Here is a 26,225-nt window from a genome sequence, read left to right as displayed (position 1 = left end):
CAATTGCATCTATACACGAATTTTCTTTCATTGATGTTTTATCTTTTAAATGAAACTGCTATAAAGTTTCATTGTTGTTGACCATATTTCATAAATATGAAAAGAGATTTGCATGTCTTATTAGATGATAGAGCTCTGAATTTTTGTTTAAATTGATTTAGTACTCAGGTCTATGCACTGACAATGGCATTTTGCACTAAATGACAAAGAAAATATATATCTTACTTGAATTTTCTATGAATGCTCTGTTTTCTTGTAATTATAGGGACAACTTTTGGATCAAATGCAATAGTTTGAAAGTAATAGATTTTGAGTAAAACCCCGTGTACTTTATTAGACAATTTTGAATAAATGAACGAGACATTCTGTAGAAGTAATCAGTTTTAATATTTCAGAATTTATTTAGCCTCGTACACTGTTAATTACAATAACTAGCTGAAAGACCTATTGTTAAAAATAGAACAAAGACTTGAGACTTGACTTGGACTCCACCTCCACCTCAGGGACTTGTGAACATGTCTGCCATTTTGTCCGTAAGCTTTCCTCTCATACAACCCATTTCTATTAAAATAGTCATTAGAGTTCCATTTTAGAATTCCAAAATAAGTCTAATAATGTTGGGTTGTGATTTCCTAAAAATAATGGTAGGGCTGGGCGATATATCGATATAACATCGATATTGTGATAAATGATTATGCGATACAATTTTCTGAGCTATCGTTGGTATGGTGATGTATTTTTTACATTTTTAATAATTACAATTGAAACAGTACTGAACAGTTGGCGTTGATTTGATGTAAAAAAAAAAATTTGTTAATCTTCTTGGTCTTTGTAGGCATTAAAGTTAAACTCAGTTTAACAGGTTTTGTGTATTTTACCACTGTTTTGCAGACAGTTTGTTAGCTAAATTATAGGATCGTGATACTCACCGTGCATCGTAGAAATGTCCTCAAGTATCGTGATAAGATATTTTTGTCATATCACCCAGCCCTAGTCCACGATACATTTCTCCCTTATCCATTGTCCCATCACAAGTACTGCTTTGTATAACGTTACTGATTCAACATGTCTCTGCGTCCTCCCAGAGAGATGTTATCCAAACAGTTCTATCACCACCATTTCTTCTTTCTGCTCATATTCCCCAGTGCCATGATTTCACAAACAATGAAATATCTTTACACATACTAAGAGACTAAAGAAAAAAACTTTAGCCTTTTACACAGCTGCTGCCTCAACTTTCAGTCTCAACCATCCTCTCAGAAAACAAAACAACAGCAATTAGTAACCTAAAACCTGGCTGAAATGTTAGCATGACCTTATGACCTTAGGGGTCATAGTCTCCTCCACTGACTTCAGCTCCGCATGTTTGCTTTAGTAATTGTTAGTCTTTTAGGCCCTGTTTACACTAGTGCGTTTTTGTTTGAAAACAGCATTTTAAAATGAAAACGATCCTCGCCCACACTGGCGTTTCCGCTGTGTTTCAGAAACGATCTCCGTCCACACTAAACGACCGAAAACGCATGTTACATGACCATTCATGCACACCGGGCATGCGCATACAAGTGTAAACAGGAAGTTGATTGCTAGTCCAAACCGGCGTTCCATGTAGGGCTTACGCCGCTTGAAATGAGATTAGTTGCCGATTGGTCTAATCATAGCTCGCCTCTTGCGCATGTAGCAGCTGCAGTATTATAAAATACAGAATTGAACTGCATAATGGCTGCTAAGAATGACAACAAAGCCATCAACTCTTGCGGTTCAGTCACCGTGTTGTCGTGTAAACGATCAAGGTAGCGTAATGGTCATATGGTAGAGGCTTGACGAATCAGGGAAGGATACACAATGATCCAGAAGATCCAATCAGGGAAGCGAATGTGGGCAGCCACGCCTTTGTTTTCAGAAGTCTTCGTTTTGGTCTGTTTACATGGAAACTTGAGCCCAGAGTTTTCAAACTAAAACGGGGTCTTCCCAATGTCTCAGTTTTTGAGGGAAAACGCCGGAGTAGTGTAGACGACAGGCGTAACCGTAGCAAAAGTTATGCGTTTTAAAACGAAAACGCACTAGTGTGAACAGGGCCTGTGATGTTAAGAGCATGTCGTGATTAGTATGAAACCAACGTGTGAACGTCACGGTAGAATCCAACATTTAAAATGAATGAAGATAAACACTACGATTTCTGTGCATGATTTTTGTGTTGGACCGAGCCTGGAAATGGGTTCAGCTTCTGTTTTTGTGTGAGGTTTTCTCTCAGTGGGTTGTGGGTTGGCAGACATTTTAAGGAATAGTGGTTTTATTTGGACTGCCCTGATAGCAAATATTTCACTAAGAAAAAAACTCACGTGAGCAAGTAAAAAAACTCACGTGAACCAGTTAGTTAGCTAGCTGACCTTACTCATGTAATCGTCAACGCAGTGCGACATAGTGCAATTAAATAGCAAGAGCATCTGACAAAATGATAAACTCAGAATAAATCCAGACATGTCTTGCCGGTCAAGTAAGTAATTAATAAAACACAACTGGGCATGCTGTTATAGGAAAATAATCAACAATGTGGTGATGTGATGCGGCTCGAAACGGAGCGTAGTTGCATCACAAAGGTGATCGTTTTCCCGTAATCACATCATGAAGTGCTTTATTCCTCTTACACCACAGCAGTTTGCCAGCAATTACATTTATGTATTTATTAAAGAATAACACATCATAGATGTTCTATGTTTATTAGTTAGTTCCTGTTAACACTTATGCTGTAATGGCTATAAAAAAAAGAGTCTCTCTCTCTCTCTCTCTCTCTCTCTCTCTCCTTACTGTTTTCTCTTTTCTGAAGTTAATAAGACAAAAATAAAATACAGCATGTCATGTAAATGGAAAATATAACAATAGTGATAATAACATGAATCCAAAGAAAGTTGAAAAGAGTAGATGGGTTTATAAATGGAAAGACAACACGCATATATCAGCATGATGTTTGGCTGTACTTGAGTATAAAGGAATGTTCAGACGTACAGTGACTTGCAGTGACAAAGCGACCGGAGGAGACCATTCATTTTCAGCGACTTCCGGCGACATGAGCGACAGTGACTGTTGGCGATTAGATGTGGGCGTGTCCAGCGATGCGACAAAGTTGAGAAAAGTTCAACCCTATGCAAATTTGGAGCGACTTGGCGCAGCGACTGCCAGTGGGAGTGAAGACGTGATCCGTGATCCGCCCTACCGCCTGCGAGTCCAAATTGTTTCGTGGACCCAGACAGTCCGGCGCTCGCGATTTCAGCCGCAGAGAGACGGCCGCAACGGCAAAGAGCACACGCTGCTTCTCCTTCATCTCGTAGGACGATGCATATATATACACTGGTGAATTTTATATACAAACGATCTCCCTCGAGAATGTTTTATTTTAGCGGCAGGAAATCTGGTTTGTTGTCAAAAGTGGAGTTCTAGTTGCGCCACCCACTGATAAATGTTACTATGGGAAATTTAAACTCATCAGGGCTGTAAGGCAGCGCCTGGTTTGGTGGTGAGTTATTACATCTCCACACCAAATTTACACGACTTTCCTTGACTTTAACCTACTTTTTGGAGAGTTTTAAACGTGTTACACGCGACTGAGTAAATATTCCAACTAGTTAATTGGTATAACATGACGTATATTGAAAACATCCATTACCAGTGATCGAAAACGATGTTGTGTCGACGTCTTTCCATTTCGCAAGAGCTACAGTACGTGTGTGGGATCAGTGTTTAAGTGAAGGGATGATTTCCATATAAACTCCCCTTAACATTCAGAAGGACAGTGGATTGGAATAGCACATGCCAGCACACGACACACACACACACACTCACACGCTTTAATGCAGAGAGTGTAAAGTGACACTTGGCATGCTTTCTGTCTCTTAGCACACTGGCGCACACACACACACACACACACACACACACACACACACACACACTGGCACTTCAGCACATAGTCTTATACAATCTGATCTGTTCTTTTTAGTCAGTTTAAAATTGCAATAGCAGCAAAAACAATCTTTTTTTGTGGAAAAGTAGGTGGTGTTTTGAATGGAGCAGATTCGATTAGGTTTCCTTGGTTCACTGTTGTTTATTAGTAGTCTGGCAGGCATGTGGAATTATTGAGTCAAGCCGTGAGACTTTTAACTGCATACGAAACAGACACGCTATTGTCTTGCGTGATGTTTGCTCGCCAAGGAAGAAAGTCAATGGAGCTGCACGCCTGATTTAGTTATAGGAAGGTCATAGGGTTGAAGTCAGAATTGGTCCCCCCCACCTTCATGCATTAGAAATCAATACCTGTTTAGACGAGACTGCATGAAGTAAACAGCAAAGCAAAGACAGAGCACCACCCCCGACTCCGAGTCTGAACCTTGAGAAGCGTAATACGTTCCCCTTGCTGGATATAAAAGTCCCGTGTAATATCTGTGTGCATCGGTTTCTCGTCCCCGTATACATCTGCGCAAACAGAGGCTTCTATTCAGAGCACGAAGCTGCAAGCGAGCCCTGACTACGGATAACACATCTGCAAAGAGGCCACCAGCTCTCAGACTCGACACGAGGACTGAATCGGAGCCAGCTCCTGTATCAGCGCTTCCTGGCTTATTACACCATTGTGCATTTGATCATTTTTATGATTCAGGGTTCTTTCCCTCCTGCTGCGGTTCTGCATTACGTTCTGCTCTTCTGGAGATCCATGGAGACGGAGCAGTTGTTACATACTACATTTCACACGCCTGCAGGGTGTCTGTGCTCGTCAGGACACGAACGTGCCCGCTTCTCTTATCCCCAACCTCCTCCCACTTCACGTTCCAATTATTCTTCTGTAAATCGTGCATTCTACACATTGAAGAAAGCCTTCCCTTGGGCACAGTGATTTAAATCAGGAAAGAATGTAACTTTTAGATGTGAGGGAAGCTCAGATAGTTACACCTTTGCTGCGCCTCAATTCACCCACTATCCGTCCTAAATACAGTCCCTCTAGGATTTCGCGATTTTGGGATTGCAGAAATGAATCAAGCAAACTCCACAATAGGGCTGCAATTAACGGTTATTTTCATAATCGATTAGTTGGCCGATAATTTTTTCGATTAATTGTTAATCGGGTGGGGGAAAACTTCCAGTACCATTTTTTAATTTATTTAAAATAAAATCCACAATCTGAGTGTTACAAATATAAACTTAAGACTAAAACTTTACACAGGTGTTTGTCCAATTATATATGACTGAAAAGAACCCAATACACACAGACACACACCAGAATATATATTATTCATTTAGGACTGTAGTTTAATTCCGTGCTTTTTTTTGCATCTGTAAAAAGTCATGCATAAATACTTATATTAGTATTTATGCATGACTTTTTATGGATTCACAAACAGCACTGAATTCTACAGTCCTAGCAATCCCTGGTTGATTGGCAGAACCTGTCCTTCCCCAGGGATTGGTTCAAATACCATTGGTACAAATACTAGGTTCAATGACATTTTATTGTTGGTGTGACATTTAATTTGACTCTCTGAATTATCTTTTGTTTATTTTATCCATCATTGCAACACTTGAACTCATAGGTTTTTGCAAATTATAATTTCATTTGTAAATAAATTTAAAATAAGTCCATCCATGAAGGAACGTCAACTCAGCTAACGTGATATTTGTGAATGCACGTGAATAACCAAATTGATTAATTTTAAAACATCTCATTTGAATATATTTTGATACATTTAACAAAAATATATATATATTATTTAAACATTTTTAAAACTTTCCTACGGACCCCCTGCAATTACACCACTGACCACTAGGGGTCAGCGGAAACACTGCACTAGACGGTAGAGTACATAGTGCATAGTGTAAGTGTATAGTACCTCATTTGCGACACAACTTTAGTATTTACTCTCTGAAGCGTGTTTTCGGAACAGAAGTAACATACTGAGTAAATGTACCGCGTGCAGACCAACTAATCGATAACGAGATTCGTTGACAACGATTTCGTTTTCATAATCGATTATTATTGATTTTAGTTGTTACAGCTGTACTCCACAATATTCAGAGGAGCTTGCAATTTTTCAAAATTACCACAGATTTTCGGCAGCTTCAGTCAAGACACGTCTTGTGACGTCATCACAGTGCACATTCAGCCAAAGCCCTCTTCGATTCACGTGTGTCGAACAGGAGTACAGCTAAACAACAAACGTCACTGAGAAAGACTTTGCAAAATAATGTCGTGCAATTGCATTTCTTGAATTCAAGTAATTTAGCACAAAAAATGCACAAAAATCTCTGCAAGATGCATTGCAAATTTTGAAAAAGTCACAGCCAAATCAAGCATTTTAGTCACAAGAATCACAAAAAACCTCAGTGAAATCCTGTACGGACTGACTTAGGAGTCAGGTCTGGTTTAAAATGCGCTTTAGAGTCCTCGCATTGAATTGCCAAACTATTCACTGTAACACCCACACTGCCTTTAATTTCCTTTCCTCTCTTCTCTTATTGGGTGATTGTGGAGGACTTTTCTCTTGTCGAGTGTATTCCTTTTTTTTTCAGCCGCTGACTCTAGAGGTGCTGCTCTGGCTGTAAATTCCTCTCCGTAATGACACAGAGTAATACTCATGTCCTGCCACTTTTTAGCTGGAGAAATGATTGCTTTCACTTTACAGGTTCTGGTCTGACAGCATGATGAAGGATTTTCAGTCTGCTTCTACATTCTCAGACCTATTGCTTTTGGTGCAATCACAGATCATTGCTAGGACATCTAACATCCTTTTATTACATCAATACTTTCATTGCGTAATGAAGTGTGGCTGCGATTGCAACCATATGCATGATGTCATAGCATTATAGTCATAGGGTAAATGATTAAAGCCCGGTTCACACTGCACAGACAGACGCCAACCAACTCCGACAGTCACCAACTTTTAAAAGCTGGCCGTTGATTTATGTTGGGAATGATGGGGAACACATCCGTCATGTTCACACAGCCCCAGCAGACACCAACAAACCTTTTTTTACGGACAGTCAGACTGGGTTAATAATGGATAATCCTTTTACCACAATTAATTCTAATAAAATTTATAATTACTAGTGTCTTTACCTGTCGTTCTTCACCTGAAAAGACGAAGAGTGAAACGAAAGAGGTTGTGGGTGAAGCCTTGGTTGTTGCGATGTGAGAGACAGGGTGCTTACTTGCATTTATAGACAGAACTGCAGACAGAGGATGTGCACTTTCAATATTTTCCTCAGTTTGTCGAGGGCGTAACCTGGCCTGGGCATTCATGGCTCTAGCCCCGGAGATTTTTTCAAACGGCAACACTAAAGCGATCACCTGCGTTATTTAAGCTGCTTTCGACTTACCTAGAAATTGCAAAATCAGAGCTCGCTGTGATGAGTGATGTATTTTTCTCCTTGTAGATTTATGCTGTAGATTTGACAAGTGATTAATCTGTATGTTGATTGATCTAAAGCAAATACTTGTCTATACAGCAAAACGCCAATGAAGGTAAGTGTCACGTATTCCACATAATGAAGGTTAGGACGGATGCAAGTGCATAAAAGAGCTTTTAATAAAGAAAGGCAGGCAGACAAATCGAAATCAAGAGACAATAGCATGAATGGGTCAGGCGATCTACAAACAGGCATAACTGAGCCAAGGCAAGAACGAGTAACGAGTAACAAGAAACTAGATCAATGAACACGAATCGAACCGTGGAACAAGGTACAAACGCTTAGTACGGTGATAACACTCAATACTTCGCAAAACGTGAATGCCTCAAAAGTCCTTTTAAACTGTGGTGTGATTGTGTGTGAGATTGGATGCAGGTGTGCGTGATTAGAATGAATACGTGTTCTGGGAATTGCAGTCCATGGCGGCCATGTTTGTAGGCCGCAGTGCAGGATGGGAAATGCAGTCACTGGTTTGCTGTGACATGACAGTAAGAAGTGTTACTTAGTTTACTGTTCGAGTTGTGCCAGCCATGTTGATCTGACATCACTTGCTGAACTCGGAGGAACTCTGAATTAAGGAGACTACCCTGTGTTCCCGTGTAGGAATTCTGAGTTTTTCCTGGTTGGAGGTTGGGAATTACGTGTTACAAACTCCAGTCGAATGCAGCATTATTTTATTTGTCCATCAACTCGAGAAAAGTACTCCCTGTTTACTTTCCCAAAGAAAACTTTTCGTTTGACATGTGTTTCCACTCTTTTCCAAAGACTTGGTCTGGCTATTAGTTGAAACTTCTTTTTACTAGCCATATTAATCAGCTTGAACGGATGCTAGACAACCTTTCCAGAATTAGAAATATGCAGGGAGGTGGAAACAGTGACAAAAGTGCAGTACAGCACAGTGCGGCAAAAAAAACCTGTTATATAATACGAATGCTTGCACAATGCACAGTCACCTCGCATTGAGTGAAAACTGAGACGCTGGTCAGACTCAAATATGGTTTTTACATGCCACAAGAGAACACCACAGCTCGTAGCTGAACGTTAGCCAGAGAGTTTCTATCTTTGTGCTGAGGATCCAAACATCAGAGACAGCGCCAATATCAGCTGCTGTGCATGAAAGGAAGTGTTCAGCCATTTTGGTTGGTGCACACATGTCAGTATGGAGAGTCTGTAAGAGTGTTGAATAAGGGACTGTAGGCTGAGCTGAGTAATGCTGGAGGTTCCCAGAGCTGTGGTGTGTAACAAACCAGAGGTATGACTGAAAAAGAGACATCACAGAGTAATGGCTTGATTTGTGGCCACATTTACGACCCCTTAAAGCGGAGGCTTCAAAAGTCAGGTCACTTCATTTAGCCAAAATTATGGTCAGGCGCCGACGGCGTTCCGTGTTTCACCACCTTTTACTTATCCAATTCTGAATTGGGTCGTCTTTCAGAAACAGAAAGTCCAGTCAGAGTGACTCAGAGAGAAAGAGAAGCAGCATTGTTTGCAATTTGCTGCAGTCAGGCTTTGTCAGGAGCTCATCCTCCACAGCATTGTGGAATGCCAAGCCAGAAAAATCCCTAAAGCTTTGCTAATTTGCACGGGGAGATAGTCAGCGGGGCGATGGTTATTGAAAGAAGTGCTCCAGGCCTCTCTCTTCTTGTGTTTATGCAGCACTTTTTATACAACATTTTTTAATATATATATATATATATATATATATATATATATATATATATATATATATATATATATATATATATGCAGTCTGGGATGTTGTAAAGCATGTACAAATGAATCTTGCGTCATCCAAATGCAGTTAACCAAAGACATGTTTTTGGACGCCATGAAAACGTTGAACGCATTAAATCATTTTGTCGTGAACGATTCACATCCTGACAGATCGTGCTGCATTATTATTCCCTCAAGCCATTCCCCGCTCCAGCATTTGCATGCGAATGTAACTTATAATGAACGTTTCCCAAATAGCTACAACTCCAGAGACTAGGCATGGAATAAATTGCTAATGTATGCTGGGAATGTTCCTGCTCTATGTGGGAGGCAGCTTTATTCTTGTTTAGCTTGACATAATCAATCTATGATCCCCACGATGATCCTTTTGCACCACCTGTTTGTGTGAAATCCCACATTAACATTTTACTGTGCTTCACACATGGCAAACAAATGTTCGCCAGTGCTGAAATGTTCTCATCTGAAAGACTCGGGCTTCATCGCAAGTGTTTTAAAAGCAGTTACACTGAATTGTTAGGAGAGTAACAGTATGCAGAATTCAGCTCAATATGATACAGTGATGTCTCGATTGAATACATTTTCAGTGCAGTGAAAATAAGCTAGTGTATGTTATTCTTAATTATTTGTTACACCTCACATAGTATAAGCTGTTTTTTCCTTTATATATATATATATATATATATATATATATATATATATATATATACACAGGGCCCTCCACTAATATTGGCACACTTGGTAAATATGAGCAAATAAAGCTGTGAAAAATTGTCTTTATTGTTTAACTTTTTAATATATTGTTTTAAAAAATCATAAAATTGTTCTGCTCTCATCTATATCAAACAATTGCAAGCACAACACAGGTTTATCCAAAACAAAATATACCTGTTAAATATAGGTGTGCAACAATTATTGGCACCCCTATGAATTCATATGAGGAAAAATATATTTGAAGTATATTCCCATTGATATTTTACATTTTTAGTACACCTGGGTGACTAGGGACAGGAAGTTGTTCAACCATGACTTCTTGTTTCACAGGGGTATAAATATGAGGTAGCACATAGGCCAAATTCCCTTAGTCATTCACAACAATAGGAAAGTGGCTTAGTGGCCAACAAATCTCCAAGGATCACAGCTGGAGAATTGCAGAAGTTAGTTGAGTCTTGGGGTCAGAAAGTCTCCAAAACTACAACCCGAAGTCACCTACATCACCACAAGTTGTTTGGAATGGTTTCAAGAAAAATCTCTCTACTCTCATACAAAAACAAAGTTTTTGTTTGCCAGAAACTACTGGAACTTCAAATGGGAGCCATATGGAAAAGTACCTCATGCCCGCGGTTAAATATGGCAGTGGCTCTTTAATGTTTTGGGGCTGTTTTTCTGCCAGAGGACCTGCACATTTAGTTAGGATACATGGCATCATGGACTGTATCAAATATCAATAGATATTAAATGAAAACCTGAGTGCCTCTGCCAGAAAGCTTCAAATGGGCCGTGGTTGGATCTTCCAGCAGGACAATGATCCAAAACATATATCAAAATCAGCACAAAAATGGTTTACTGACCACAAAATCAAGGTCCTGCCATGGCCATCCCAGTCCCCTGACCTGAACCCCATAGAAAACCTGTGAGGTGAACTGAAGAAGAGAGTCCTCCAACGTGAACCTTGAAATTTGAAGGATCTGGAGAGATTCTGTATGGAGGAATGATGTCAGATCCCTTACCATGTATTCTCCAACCTCATCAGGCATTACAGGAGAAGACTCAGAGCTGTTATCTTGGCAAAGGCAGGTAGCACAAAGTATTGACTAAAAGGGTGCCAATAATTGTTACACACATATATTTAACAAAGATATGTTTTTGGATAAACATGTGATGTGTTTGCAATTGTTTGATATCCATGAGAGCAGACTATTTTTGTGAATTTTTTTAACAAAAGACCTAAAGGTTAAACAATAAAGACAAATTTTCCCAGCCTTCTTTGCTCATATTTGCCAAGGGTGCCAATATTAGTGGAGAGCACTGTATAACAAATAGCCTACTTTATTCTGCAGAGTGTTAAATGAATTGTTTGATACACAGACATATAGAACCCAGAAGGAATGTGTTAGCAAGACTTCGCAAAGTAACATCTAGAAGCTTTTGCTTACACAGGCTGTAAACAGGAAGCAATCCGGATGTGCAAATGGCTAAGAATTCAAGGGATTTTGACCTCTGCTTTAAGTTTTCCAGAACAGTAACGTCTTCAGGAGACCAGAGGTTATGGTTTCTTGGTAACAAGCTGCCCTTTTTTGTGTTTTTAGCTGAGAGAGAGAGAGAGAGAGAGAGAGAGAGAGAGAGAGGACAGGCTGGTGAGTGGTCGGCTGTTTATAGCTGTTATATTATGTTATTACAGGAGCTAACTTGTTTTGCAAAATGTAACTGTAAATGGATAGAAAGTATGTCGTTCTTTAATTAAATGTATTAATTGTAATTTCTGTGGCATAAAAGGAATAAAACACTTCAACATTCAGCTTTGGAGTTGTAACTATAGCTCAGTTGAATGAAGTTGAAAGTAGAAGTTGAAGTAGTAAAGCAGTGCCTGCACACAGGGAAGGTCGCACGTTGTTTGGTTAATCACTTATATTCAGTTTAAATGGTGACATTTGCTATCTCAAACTGGTATCTACGACACACAGTATTTTTTTTTTTTTTTTAAATGCCTCAGAAGATTTGCAGTGTGTTGTGTGATCATTCTCGAAGCGCTTTATCATACAGACGTCAAAATGGTGGAATTTCCCCTAAGGGATCCCTTTGGCAGGCAGCAGAGCTAGAAGAAGCAGAGCTGCTGCATCCTGTTTTCAACTGTTGTCATGGATTGACTTTGGACCACATCACATTCTTTTCCCCCCCAGAAGCCTTCATTTCGGAGAATACATGGTTGAAATGTTGTCATTTCAACTTTGACTTCGGGAATCAAGTTGGAGTTTCTCAAGATTGCAGAGATGTTATCTTTGCGCTTGAGAAATACTGATGAAAATTTAGCCTTCAGCACAATGCAGTTTATTTGCTTCTTTAGTTTTTGGCCATGGGATTGTGAAGGTAAATGGTTGTTAATTGTTTTTGTTTGTTTGTTTTTTTCCTCGTTTGAAATGCGGCACAAATGGCAGAATAGCGAGTGAGAAACTAGGTATAATTCTTGGATCATCACCATCAAACTTTCCTTCTAATAAACATTCTACCAGTTATATTTTCAAAATAGTCCCTATGTAGTTCAGAAGATAGCTAGTGTTATATTCTGCAGCTGGTGGGCTGTTATTTAGGATAAAAATATTAAAATATATCAATTTATTTCTGTGCCAAAGAAGCTGATTCGCCTTCTTGAGGGTAATTTTATTTCATTTCTCTATATAGATTAGGTTACTCCATGTTATGATGGTTTAACCATGACATCCCTTTCCATTATTTCCAGCTTTGTGCCTCCACATAGACCGTGCTTATTAATACTGGAAAAGATACACACACGATTTTGTGTTCTTTTTTTTTGAGGCCATAGTTTTGTATTGTTGACTCGCTATCCCATTACATACGGTATAAAGTGAAACATGGATATTTAATTGCTGTTTAAAGATGTCTTTCACATTTCATGCATTATGTAGGCCTATTCAAAGTTAAATGTCATAGCTAGGCTTGTTCTATATTGATTTTGCCACCTCACTATTTTCCATGTTTTTTTTAAAAAAAAACACAATAAACGGTTTAATTATGCAGAACCAAAGACAGGAAAAAAAAGCATTTCCACCATTTCAGGTTTAAGGAGAGTGAGTGTGTGTTTGTGTGTGTGTGTGTGTGGGGGGGGGGGGGTAATAATATTACCAGCTGTGCAGTCAGAAATGTTTTCCAGCAGCTACATTTGCAAAAAGCTAGATGGATGTAAAGGTAAAGCTTCTTCATTTTCAGCGAGGTGACTGTGTAGTGACTTTATTTTGCTCAGTTTCATCAATGTCTCCCTTTCCGGATAAGATTGGACACCCCTGGTCTAATACCTCCACTTTTTCCCCCGATAAAAAGTCCTTTGTTGAGCTGCCAGTGTGTTTTGGATCATTGTCTTACTGCATGATAAAGATCCTCCCAATTAATTTGGATGCATTTCTCTGTAGACAAAATGTTCCTGTAAACTTCTGAATTCATTCAGCTGCTACCATCTAGAGTTACATCATCAATAAAGATTACTGAGCCTGTTCCAGAAGCACATACAAGCCCAAGCCATGACACTACCTCCACCATGTTTCACAGATGACCTTGTATGTTTTGGATCATGAGCAGATCCTTTCTTTCTCCACACTTTGGCCTTTCCATCACTTTGGTAGAAGTTAATCTTGTTTCCAGAACTTTTGTGGCTCATCTCAGTATTTCTTTGTGATTCCAAACTGACTTTTTAGTTCTTACTGCTGATTAGTGGTTTGTATCTTGTGGTATGTCCTCTATATTTCTGCTCTCAAAGTCTTCTTCGAACGATGGATTGTGAGTCCCCTGCCCTGTGGAGGTTCTTAGTGACGTCACTGTTGTTTTGGGGTTTTTCTTCACAGCTCTCACAATATTTTTTTATCAGCTTCAAAATGGCTTGCTTTTCTCCCAAATACAGCTCTCTGTTCTTTATGTTAGGTTATCATTTTAACAACAAATTAGAAGCTGAAGGCTAAAACCAAGAGTAGATGTTCAGAGCTATTTATTGTTTAAACAATCAATCTAACAGGACACACCTGGGCAACAAGAAACACCTGTCAGTCACATGATCCAATATTTTTGCTTGCCTACAAATTGTGGTCGGATGCAAAATGTGCTATGATCTATGTCATTTAGCACATCTACATATAAATATCATGAAATAAAAGCTGAAATTCTAAACTCTCTTCTCATATTCATCTTTTGATCCCAAACGTCTTTAGTCTACAGCAAAAACAAATGAATTGACCTTGCCGTTCCATAAGTTTCGGAGAGGACTGTATATGCATACACCCTTATTGATATAACGTGCTTCTGATTGGCAGACCTGGCAAAGTCAAGCTCCATTAAATCTTTACTCTGTGCCAAGAAAGCAGAAACCTCGTCTGAATCGCTGAGTCACAGCCTCTCAGAATCTAATCTCACGCTGTCCCACCCTGTGCTCCAATATACTGCCCTGTCGTCTAAAACTGGGACCACTGTAGGTATTTATTCAGCGAGCCTTCTTAAGCGTTAATAGCACTTATTCTAGCTGTATCTTATCAGCTGTGCCTACAGCTATGGAGAATGTCTGCACTTCACAGGATCGTTTGGTATTTTTAAAGACTACTCTATGACTTCTTTGCTAGTTGTATGTCTAAAGCTTCTCACACACAAAGAAGTGTTTGAATATATTCAGATACTGATAAAGTGTTAATAATTTTCTTGGATGTCGGTTGTTCTTACAGGCTGAAGGTACTGGCAAAGAGTGCAGCTATATAAGTGACTTTATTCCTAGCACTTTCTTGTTAATTCAGGCTGGCCAGGAAAAATAAACACAATGTTTTTTCTATGATCATACGCAAGCGGTGGAAGGTGGCCACCAGTCGTAACCACTGCTAGTGTAGGTCTTCTTGCCAGTAGTGTGATTCATTGAGAAACAAGTTAACTGTTTAAGCCAAATTATCTAGTCACTTTGAAAGCTGGTTCATGGTAGGTGTAAAACACCTAGCCAGTCACCTCCTCCTGATATTGTTAACTGCAGGTTATATTTTGTTACATGTTGGCTGTTTGCCCATTCTCTGTCCTCACAGTGACTATGTTTACATGGACAGCAGTAATCTAATTATTGACCTTATTCTGAATAAGACAATATTGTGATTAAGGTGTTTACATGAGTTGCTTTTAGAATATGCCTTTCATGTTCCCGTGTTACATGTTATAGAACATAGATCGATTAACAGCATACGTCATTACGTCCCCATGCCACGCCGGCCGACGTCCCTCCAGAATTTCACGTATCAACATATAGCTCGTCTTCGTTATGGTACCGTATACAGTTTTGGGTGTTTCATTTTTAATTTTACGAACGCTTCAAGTGCAGTTAATTATTTGTCATGCTATACGTGCAAATAGACGACTACTTGAAGCCATGGGCTGCGTCCCAAACCACGTACCTACTATACCTACTATATAGTATATACAAATACATGTATTTCACCTACTATATAGTAGGTAAGTACGCAGTTTTGGACGCAGCCGTGCTCTCTTATTTGCCGTTAAACAGTTGAGCACTGCCGTGTGTGTATGTCCTGTCACAAAATACGGTGAAAACTACCACACGACGTTAATAGTGTGATTAAGGTGTGTACATGTTTGTAATGCGACTAAAACAGGAATACTCCACCTGTCTTAATTTGATTCGTGTTTACTTCGAGTATGACTTTAATCGGATTAAGAGAATCAATAATCGCTGTTTACATGCTAGTTTCGTAATCAGAGTATTGTCTTAATCGGGTAAATATCGGATTATTGTTGTCCATGTAAACGTACTGACTGTTTTGGGGTGCTAGAGCGGGTTAGCCACTAATTGTAGGGTTGGCGGCTTGATTCCTGACCCACGTCTCCACATGCCGAGGTGTCCTTGGGCAAGACACTGAACCCCAAGTTGCTCCTTGCTAGCACCTTGCATGGCAGCTCTGCAATCATTAGTGTGTGTGTGTGTGTGAATGGGTGAATGAGAAACAGTGTAAAGCGCTTTGTAGAACCACTAACCTTATAAAAAGCGGTATATAAGTGCAGACCATTTACCATTTGGAGTCTTAAAAATTTTTCAAACACTGAACATTGTTTCTGCCAAAGAAGAGAATCAGGATGGCCTCAGGACAGGTTTTATATCCATAAAGCAAGAGATTTGCGAACCTTGTATAGCAAATGTTTGTATTGTGAGTGAAGCCATATTCCCAGTCATTTCCTCTCCTGATTAGCCACCATAGTGTACACTGTAAACACTGCAAGTATCTCTGAACGGTATAATGATGTACTGATTACACACAATACCACATTGTCTCCGTAAGGCAAGCATTTAGCCAAGGCAGTTTCCTCATCGTGTAACCTACACAACACAAAAAGCTTCAACCTCATCCCTGCTGAAACAATCAGTTTTAATTACTCAGATATGGGAAACATTCCGGTGAATATCAGCATCGTTTAAAGCTGAAGTCATTCTGCCTTTAGAAGATATTCTCGTGTTTAAATTGCCAGACTTTTTATTTACAGCTGCATATTATTTCATTAAGATTAAACTATGGTGCTTGTTCTCATTTTTGTTGTTTCTATAGTAACAGCTCATTCACAGGAACGTGTAAATCTAAGACAGATTTATAATTATACGCATAGAAAAGCGTATAGTTGTTGCTATGGTAAAGGTTTATTTAATCTTGTGTTTTCCAGATTTTTTTTTTTTTTTGGCTTTTTTTGGCAGGAAAAATAGAGGCTGATGTAAGGACAGCTGTTTATAGCTGCTATAACGCAAGTGATTACAGGAACTACTTTGTTTCATGGATGTTCCATAAATGTATCCATCCATCCATCCATCCATCCATTTTCTGTACTGCATATCCTACACAGGATCATGTGGAGCCTGGAGCCAGTCCCAGGGGACTCGGCACACAATGTGGGAGACATCCTGGACGGGGTGCCAAACCGTCACATGGCACAATTGCGCACGCACACACTATGGACAATTTGGAGATGCCAGTCAGCCTATAGTGCATGTTGGAGAGAACATGCGAACTTCGTGCACACTGGGTGGAGGCACGAATCAATCCCCCAGCTCCGGAGGGGGTCTCCGAAGTTTAAGCATAGTACACAAAGTCTCAAGAGAAACAGGACATTTTAGACAAAAGTACATCACCTATATAAACAAAGTACTTCTGAGGCTATAGGACGTAAGATTTCACAAGAGAAGAGAAGTGCAGAGATGGAGTTTTCACTACATATTTATACTATATATACTTTAGATTTATTGAGCCATTTTCATGGCCATGGCCAATTGCATTTATATTATGTCACTCTTCTGCAGCCTCCATATTAAGTTCTAGACAAACGACTAATTTCCTGTTCCAGACTGGTTAGATTTTTTATTTTTTATTTTCCCTCTCACATTTTTTTCATTCAGGCACTCTGCAGTGATGAGGTGCTGGAAGGACTATCTTATTTTTGTTGGAATTTTGAGTCAGACAAGTAAACTTATACTGAAGAAAATTGATGGAGGATCCATTTAAGCAAGTCCAAGCAATCAGCGATGTTTGTCCGAGCGCTGCATAGTTTCCACGGTGTTCTGCAGCAGCTCTGTGCCGTATTGCCTGCAGCAATGTGGAAGGCCCTGTGGAATTCAGCTCTGGCCCTGTCTGAACATGCCACAGCACACACGGCGCTCAAACTGGGTCCAGCGTCTGCAAACAGGCCAGCCTTACATGGCAGAGGAGAAACAGACAGGGCTGAGTGCTTTGCTGGCTTTATCCAACTGCAGCAGTGCTGAAAAAAAATCTTTCAGTTCAGGATTCTGAAATATTGATTATGAAATATGAATTCAGAAAAACAGATTTTTGCCTAACAAGAGCTCCTCAGAAAAGATTAGATATTGAGATGTAAAGCAACGCGGTTTTCTTTTCTTGTTGAGTTTCTGTAAACATTTCGAGCATTTCACGCTCCCTTTTGAAAAAAAGTCTTCCTTTATGCTTTATGACAGTCCAGTGCTCGGGGTGTTCTGTTGAATCATGAAATAATCATTTGGGCTAAGTTTTATAAATAAGGAGCTCACATGTGAACAGAAAGTTACCTCTGTTGTGACTACAACATGTTGTTTGTGGATTCTTTAGATAAACCTGCTGACATTTTATTCGATTAGCTAGCAGATAGCTTTCCAAAGAACATGGGCACCAGATAATGCAGTCGTTACAGCTGAGGTAGTAAAAAGGCCATCTTAGGCCTACTTCTGTGGTTAACAGGGATGCATCGATACTATTATTTTTTTTTCCAGACTGAGTTGGAGTACATGCAGAGTCTGGGAGTGTCTCAGTGCTCAGTGCTCGCAGAGCTGAACTTCTCTCAGTTTATCCTCTCTCTACTCTCGCGAATACCTTTATGTGCACACAATAGATTTGTAATGAGCACGCTTGCTGACACTGTTCTGCTCATTCAGATTTTCTAACCTGGCGCTCTCTAGTTAAAGATAAATGCCATGACATAACATCAAATTCAAGGTCTTGATGCTCACGTACATGACCTTGGCTGGAACAGCACCGCCCTACCTCAACTCTCTCCTGAAGGCTTACGTTCCCTCACGCAATCTGAGATCGATCAATGACCAACGTTTAGTAGTGCCTACTCAGCGTGGCTCAAGATCCCTATCCAGACCCTTTACACTAAGTGTCCCTCAGTGGTGGAATGAACTTCCAACCTCAATCTGGACCGCAGAGTCTGTCACTATCTTCAAAAAACAGCTAAAGACCCACCTCTTCCGTGAACACCTAACTAACCCCTAAAAAACAAAAAATCTTACTCTGGCTCTTACACCTCTACTCTGTGCACTTTCCTTCTTCAGGAACTCAATTAAAGATCTTGTATGGTAGCACTACTTGTATTGTTCTCTGCTTGATATATCGCATTGCTTGTATTTCCTCGTTTGTAAGTCACTTTGGATAAAAGCATCTGCTAAATGAATAAATGTAAATGTAAACATGTTTTTTCAACTTCAGTAGAATCTCTTGATATTTTTGAAGAGAATAGTTCATCTGTTCTGTTATTAGCAACACAACATACACATATGGTATCAGATGATGGTGTCTAATAGAGCCTAGTATTGGTACTGCTTCATCCCTAGTTATTAATATTTAAAATGTTGTGCATGTAAGTAGACAGGAGATGTTTTAGTCAGGGCATCGTTACTATTCAAAGCCATTTACAAGCTAGATTGTGTTCACTACAATTTGAGTTACCTATACTTACTGAACTACAACCCCAATTCCAAAAAAGTTGGGACGCTGTGTAAAATGTAAATAAAAACAGAATGCAATGATTGGCAAATCTCATAAACCCATATGTTATTCACAATAGAACACAGAAAACATATATGTTTAAACTGAGGAAATGCACCATTTTAAGGCAAAAATAAGGCCATTTTGAATTTGATGGCCGGAACACATCTCAAAAAAGTTGGGACAGGGACAACAAGAGGCTGGAAAAGTAAGTGTTACTAAAATTTTTATTTACATTTCACACAGCGTCCCACCTTTTTTGGAATTGGCGTTGTACATGGATGATTGTCATCTACGTGCCACACCAGAAAAGCAGTGTGAAAGTTTGAATTTTTCCAGTTAGCCTTATTTGCTTAGTCACCTTCTTATTTCAGTATGCAAATATTACAAACAAACAAATCTTTAAGTAACATGACACTCATTGTTATAATCACACTCATAGACGGAAACACAGTTCTCACGTTGATGCCGAACCCGATGTTGAAGACTTTAAGGAGCTGCACCTTATTTTCTTATTCATCCAGTCGGAAAATACAATAAGGAAATTTCAGCTATTGTTTATAGTTTTAATATCTCGTCAAGTATGTGTCCTTGTATTATTGTGTGTCATTATCTAATCATCCTCACTGCATGTTTGTATTTTAACAGAGACCTGAGGTTTAACAAAATTAAAGACTTGCAGCCGGGCTCTTTCAGACGACTGAGGAACCTCAACACGCTGTAAGTATGCCGTGCCATTAGGCTGCCTCACTTTGTTTTCATGCGCCGACAAACTTTTATGAGTGTGTGTTTACTTTGACAGTGTGCTCTAGGCCGCTGGTTTCTGCTTCAGGCCACACATGCAGGTCACCTTGTAAACCTTGCAGAACTGATTTTTCCTGCTCTTGTAGGCCACCATTCAACATCACACAGCTGCTCAGCTAAAATGCATTCAGATGATTTACATGTATATAAGACAAATATTTATGTATGCCAGAGCACTGTTGAATTCATGAATCTGATTGGTCAGGTGTTCTGACCAATTCGTTTATATCCAGTTTGTTAAATGAGGCCTATTAAATGTAACTGTAAACGGGTAAAAAGTATCATTTGTGGTTCTTTAATTATTATTTTTTTAAACATCAGTATATTGATGTGGTATAAGATGAATAAAACACTAGGGGACATGCTGTTATAGGAAAATAACCAACTATGATGAGGTAACAGTAACTCTGATTTGCCTCAGATCATCATTTCTTCATCAATTCTTTTCCTATAAGCACATGTCCCATAATGTTTTATTCCTTATATACAGTATATAGACAAACAACAAATTACAGGGAAAACAACAGTGTTTTAAACGTTGTTGAGACAACACGAGCCACCAGAACAGATTCAGTGAATCTTGGAATAGATCTGTCTCTGGAACAGAGTTCGATGATTTTCTCTAAATTGTCCACTGACACTTTGTGAATCACTGGCAGCTACAGTCAGTACGTTTACATGGACAACAATAATCCGATATTAACCTGATTAAGACAATACTCTGATTAAGAAACTAGCATGTAAACAGCAATTATTGATGATCTTAATCCGGCTAAAGTCATACTCAAATTAAACACGAATCGAATTAAGACATGTGGAGTATTCCTGTTTTAGTTGTATTACAGACATGTACACACCTTAATCACACTATTAACGTCGTGTGGGAGTTTTCAGCACATTTTCTGACAGGACACGTACACACACGGCAGTGCTCAACTGTTTAACGGCAAACAAGAGAGCACAGCTGCGTTCAAAACCGCGTACTTACCTACTATATAGTAGGTGAAATACATGTATACTATATGGTAGGTAAGTACACGGTTTGGGACGCAGCCCATGGCTTCAAGCACTCGTCTATTTGCACGTATAGCAAGACTAATAATTAACTGCACTTGAAGCTTTCGTAAAATTAAAAATAAAAACACCCAAAACTGTATACGGTACCATAACAAAGACGAACTGTATGTCGATACGTGAAATTCTGGAGGGAACGTCGGACGGCATGGCATGGAGACGTAATGACGTGTGCTGTTAATCGATCTATGTTCTATAGCATGTAAAACAGGAACATGAAAGGAATATTCTAAAAGCAACTCATGTAAACACCTTAATCAGAATATTGTCTTATTCAGAATAAGGTCAACAATTAGATTACTGCTGTCCATGTAAACATAGTCAGTATGATTAGTCTCAATCTGGAAACAACCTTATGGGTTATTTTAATAGCACAGATGATTTGCATGAGAACTTGATATCTGTTATAGTCCTGGACTAGTTGAACGTTCTCTTTGTTGCTATAAAAATCATTTTGATTTGTTTCCTTCAATTCCCAAAAAAGTGCTGTTTGACAGAATTCATGATGCATGCCTCTGCTGTATAAGCATTTGTTTAAAATGTCTACTGTTGTTTTGTTGTGTTATTTTATTTTTCTCCCCACAGCCTTTTAAACAACAACCACATCAGAAGAATCCCAAAAGGAACGTTTGAGGACTTGGAGAACTTGAAATATCTGTGAGTTGAGTCATTTCTTTTCACCTGATCTCAAGTGTCTGACTGATTTTTGAGTAGAGGTTATAATGTGCATCATTTATATTCTATGTAGTCACGAAGCATTAATATCAATCATGTTGAGTGCAATTCCCCCTTAACAGTGCCCTCTGAGTCGGCGTTTTGAATCTCAACAATCATTGTTTGAGCAATAAAACAAATCTCACACATTATGGCACTTAATTGCTTGCGCTGTGCTTTGAGGTGTCTGAGATTCGTCACCTAAAGGCACGGGAGAACAGAGACAGCTTGTATAACAGTCCTTCCCACACGTCTTACTTTTGTTAGTCACAGATCTGTGAAGAAAGCCTCAGCTGTGCTGTCTGCGTTTACATTTACATACAGGCGGTATGGCCGCATTTCTCCTCTTTAATGTAACACCTGCTTTACCCATTTTAACTTCTTTATGTGTCTGGCAGTGTTTACTGTAGTCGGGGAGGCTGGCTTACTCGTATCTTAATGTACATTATTAAATAAATGATCATTTCTGTAGTAACAACTAATTCACATCAGCTAATAATAAACAGGTTTTTAAAATATACAGCCATTTAGCAAAGAAAAGCTTCTAATTTGATATGGTGAGGTGGGGGTAGTGCTTCACACGTTTGCCTCGCACCTCCGGGGTTGGGGGTTTCCATGAGGTACTCTGGTTTCCTCCCCCAGTCCAAGGACATGTATTGTAGGCTGATTGGCATTTCCAAACTGTCTATAGTGTGTGAATGTGTTTGCGATTGTGCCCTGCAATGGGTTGGCACCCCGCTCAGGGTGTCCTCCGCCTTGTGCCCCAGGTTCCCTGGGATAGGCTCCACGCTCCCCTGTGACCCTGTGTAAAAACATGGATGGATGTATATGATGAGGCTTTCTGTAAAGACATGTTTATTTGACATTTGTGGAAGGAGTCTCCAGTGTCAGCGTTTTCATTCAATATTCAGCTAATTTTCTTTATTTATATAATATAATATAATATAATATATAATAAGTATTATATAATGTCTTTAATATAAAGAACTTCAATTTTCTGGTTTCTTGGTAACTATGAACAGACAGTTCTTTAATTAATCAAAAAATGTAATAGTGCAATAGTAATGTAATAGTTACAGCACTTATATATAATGTCATATTCACAGTAAAACAGGCTGTACAAGGGAATTCTTACTCTGCATTCCTTCTGGTCACCATCAGTACTTTACAGGTATGAAATTAAATAGAAATTATACTGTAATATACTGTATAATATACTATAGTGTATATACACTGTAACATTCTATATACTATATACTATAGAATACACCTTTGTTGATTATTTTCCTATAACAGTGTTTTATTCCTTATGTAAATTACTGATGATGATGCAAATCAAGACTTGAAATTCTACTCATATACATACGAGTAGTTATTATATAATAAGCTAGCTATTGAGAATGACCAGAAAAACATTTCCATTGCATGATTTAAAAAAAAAAATCAAAAAACATATCCATTATGCTCAGAAGTTCTATGGAGTATATTTGATGGTGCTCTTTGGTGGAGAAAAATTTGAATGCAAAAAAAAGGTAATCCAAGGCACACTTCCAATTCAAAATTATTTATTTTACTTAAATGGCTATTTCATAGTAGAAATATTAAAATACGTGGACGTAATGGGCTGCAAACCCAAATTTCCATTGCATATTCATGTATATGTCTAGAGCTTGGTATTTGTAATGATGGTACTTTAGGGTTACAAAAGACAGAAAACCATTTCGAGTCATTTTCTTATTAGTCCTTATAGGGATGGGGTGTGCTCTGTAGTGGAGAGGATATCGTTCACAGTGAGGGTAACTCGGTGTGCCTGTAATTATAGTGGTAATTAAACTGTTTACAGCTAAGTGTGATTTGTAAGCAAGCAGCTTTAAAAGAGTTGCATTCTTGGTTCACATGTTTGTCAGAGGTTAAAAACCTTTGTACAAACTGGTGCAGTTTGCTTAATAATAAAGAAATATAATTGTACAATCACCAGAAAGGCAGTTTAGTTGTTCTGTTATGTTCTGCAGCAGACAGCATGAAGTCCATTGTGTAAAGTCAGTCAGTTTGTTAAATAAAGTTGTGTCTGTCACCAACCTGAACACTTCCAATATCGCTACAGTTAGGTCAAAAAATCCAAACCAGACATTTGAATTCATTTTGCTGTCATTACATCTGATATCACTTCGGAACTCAGACTTAATTCTACAGACTGTGGTTTGGAAAATACTCTTTCAAGTTGACTCAGAGTAGCCCAATTTTGAAAATGACTCAAGCTTAAACAATTGCACAAACACATGACCTACTGCTATGTGGGTTTACTTCAAATCGTCTTGAAATGACTCCTAAATTGAGTGTTTAAGACTTCCATCTTGCCTAGTGGAATCTAATTAGTGCCAAGCATGACAAAATGACGTTTTTAGACAACATATTAGAATAGATTTTCTCCAACATTTGGGGTGGGGGGCACCGGTAATGTGCGTAATATAGGAATTTGATTTGGAATCTGACTTATTGGAAAGAAATGGATATTGGGAATGATTTGTGGGGCTGTCTTTAAATTTCAGGCATTTGGAACAAGTAATTAGACTTGTATCACAAAATGAGGGTCTGATGTGCTTACTTGGTGGTCCACATGAAAATTAAGCTTGACTTATTTTCATTATATTGCTTCCATTTCTGTATACCTGTATAAGTCCTTCCAATTTGAATTTCAAACAATGTATTTTTGCAGTTAGTAATATCATTTTCATCTCATAAATTGTTTGTTTGGTCTACTGGGAAACCCCTACACATTTTTTTCATATAATATATAGTTCTGAAAACAACAGAGTTTTCTAAACTGAAAAGTGTTTCTCTTTTGCATGTAATTCAAAGTCGTAGCATTTTAAACTCTGGTTACCCCAAAAGTGAAAAGGGAGAAAAGTACATGTACATAAATTTACTGTGGTGTAGGAGCATCATAGACATTTTACCAGACAGCACCTGATTACAAGCTGAACCAATTAGGCATCTGTCAGTTTCTCTATTGCATGTAGCCAAAAACAATACAAACTCAAGCGTCTTCAATTTGCCAGACACTACTGGAACTTCAAATGGGATCGGGTTCTATGGTCAGATGAAACCAAAATAGAGCTTTTTGGCAATAAACACCAGAGGGGGTTTTGGTGCACACAGAGAGGTAGCCATATGGAAAAGTACCTCATGTTCACGGTTAAATATGGTGGTGGCTCTTTAATGTTCTGGGGCTGTTTTTCTGCCAGAGGACCTGAACATTTTGTTAGGATACATGGCATCATGGACGCTATCAAATGTCAACAGATATTAAATGAAAACCTGACTGCCTCTGCCAGAAAGCTTAAAATGGGCCGTGGTTGGATCTTCCAGCAGGACAATGATCCAAAACATATATCAAAATCAGCACAAAAATGGTTTACTGACCACAAAATCAAGGTCCTGCCATGGCCATCCCAGTCCCCTGACCTGAACCCCATAGAAAACCTGTGAGGTGAACTGAAGAAGAGAGTCCACCAACGTGAACCTTGAAATTTGAAGGATCTGGAGAGATTCTGTATGGAGGAATGATGTCAGATCCCTTACCATGTATTCTCCAACCTCATCAGGCATTACAGGAGAAGACTCAGAGCTGTTATCTTGGCAAAGGCAGGTAGCACAAAGTATTGACTAAAAGGGTGCCAGTAATTGTTGCACACCTATATTTAACTAATATATTTTGGGGGATAAACCTGTGTTATGTTTGCAATTATCTGCTCTCGATATCCATGAGAGCAGAGTATTTTTGTGATTTTTTTTAACAAAAGATCAAAAGGTTAAACAATAAAGACAATTTTTCACAGCCTTCTTTGCTCAAGGGTGCCAATATTAGTGGAGGGCACTGTATACAACATAGTCCCTGCAGTATAGACTAGGCGAGATTAAAAAGTAAATAAAAATTTCCATTTTGTTTTGGTGAAATATATTTTTGGTTCAGTTGGGGTGTGGTATGGGCAGAAAACCCCAATTCTGTAGTGTAGTATATATTGTATCTGCTTAGCTCAAATTCTTCACATTTTTAAGTTGTTTTGACAGTATGAAAGAATTGTATTGGCTTCATTTGTATACTGTGATGAATGGTTAATGAAGTCCTTCAGGTTCTCTGAGTATTTAGATTGCTTGAACACTCAACAGCTGAAAAGTATGACTGAAATGTATTTTTAATTTTTGTAATGTAATATGTGGAAAATCATCAGAAAGCTTCAAGAGCATTTATATTAGTTAGCCAAACTCTGAACAGCTGACTGCTGCAACCCCCCATTCCCTAGAGGAGAGACTCATAGTACTGAGTTCCTGTTTCCCACGCCGCGTCTCTGCTTTGCCAACACCGAACTTTCACGTTCACGTGTGCAGCCACCCCGTCGCATTCCACTCTGATTGATAAAGCAAACCGTTTCAGTCCCAGAC

The 26,225-nt window shown here is 38.9% G+C and overlaps 1 protein-coding gene across 1 annotated transcript in view; it reads left to right on the top strand.

The window, feature by feature from the left end:
• LOC128612259 (peroxidasin) overlaps window positions 1-26,225 on the top strand; it is a 68,791-nt gene that overhangs the window by 1,796 nt on the left and 40,770 nt on the right. Inside the window, exons 2-3 of the mRNA XM_053632220.1 lie at window positions 19,839-19,910; window positions 21,654-21,725. Coding sequence (XP_053488195.1) covers window positions 19,839-19,910; window positions 21,654-21,725 — 144 coding nt within the window. The remainder of the gene's footprint in view (window positions 1-19,838; window positions 19,911-21,653; window positions 21,726-26,225) is intronic.

The sequence above is a fragment of the Ictalurus furcatus genome, chromosome 9, assembly GCF_023375685.1.
Source record: "Ictalurus furcatus strain D&B chromosome 9, Billie_1.0, whole genome shotgun sequence".
Taxonomy (NCBI): Eukaryota; Metazoa; Chordata; class Actinopteri; order Siluriformes; family Ictaluridae; genus Ictalurus; species Ictalurus furcatus.
The sequence above is the reverse complement of the archived record's forward strand: the minus strand, read 5'-3'. Positions and strand labels throughout refer to the sequence as shown.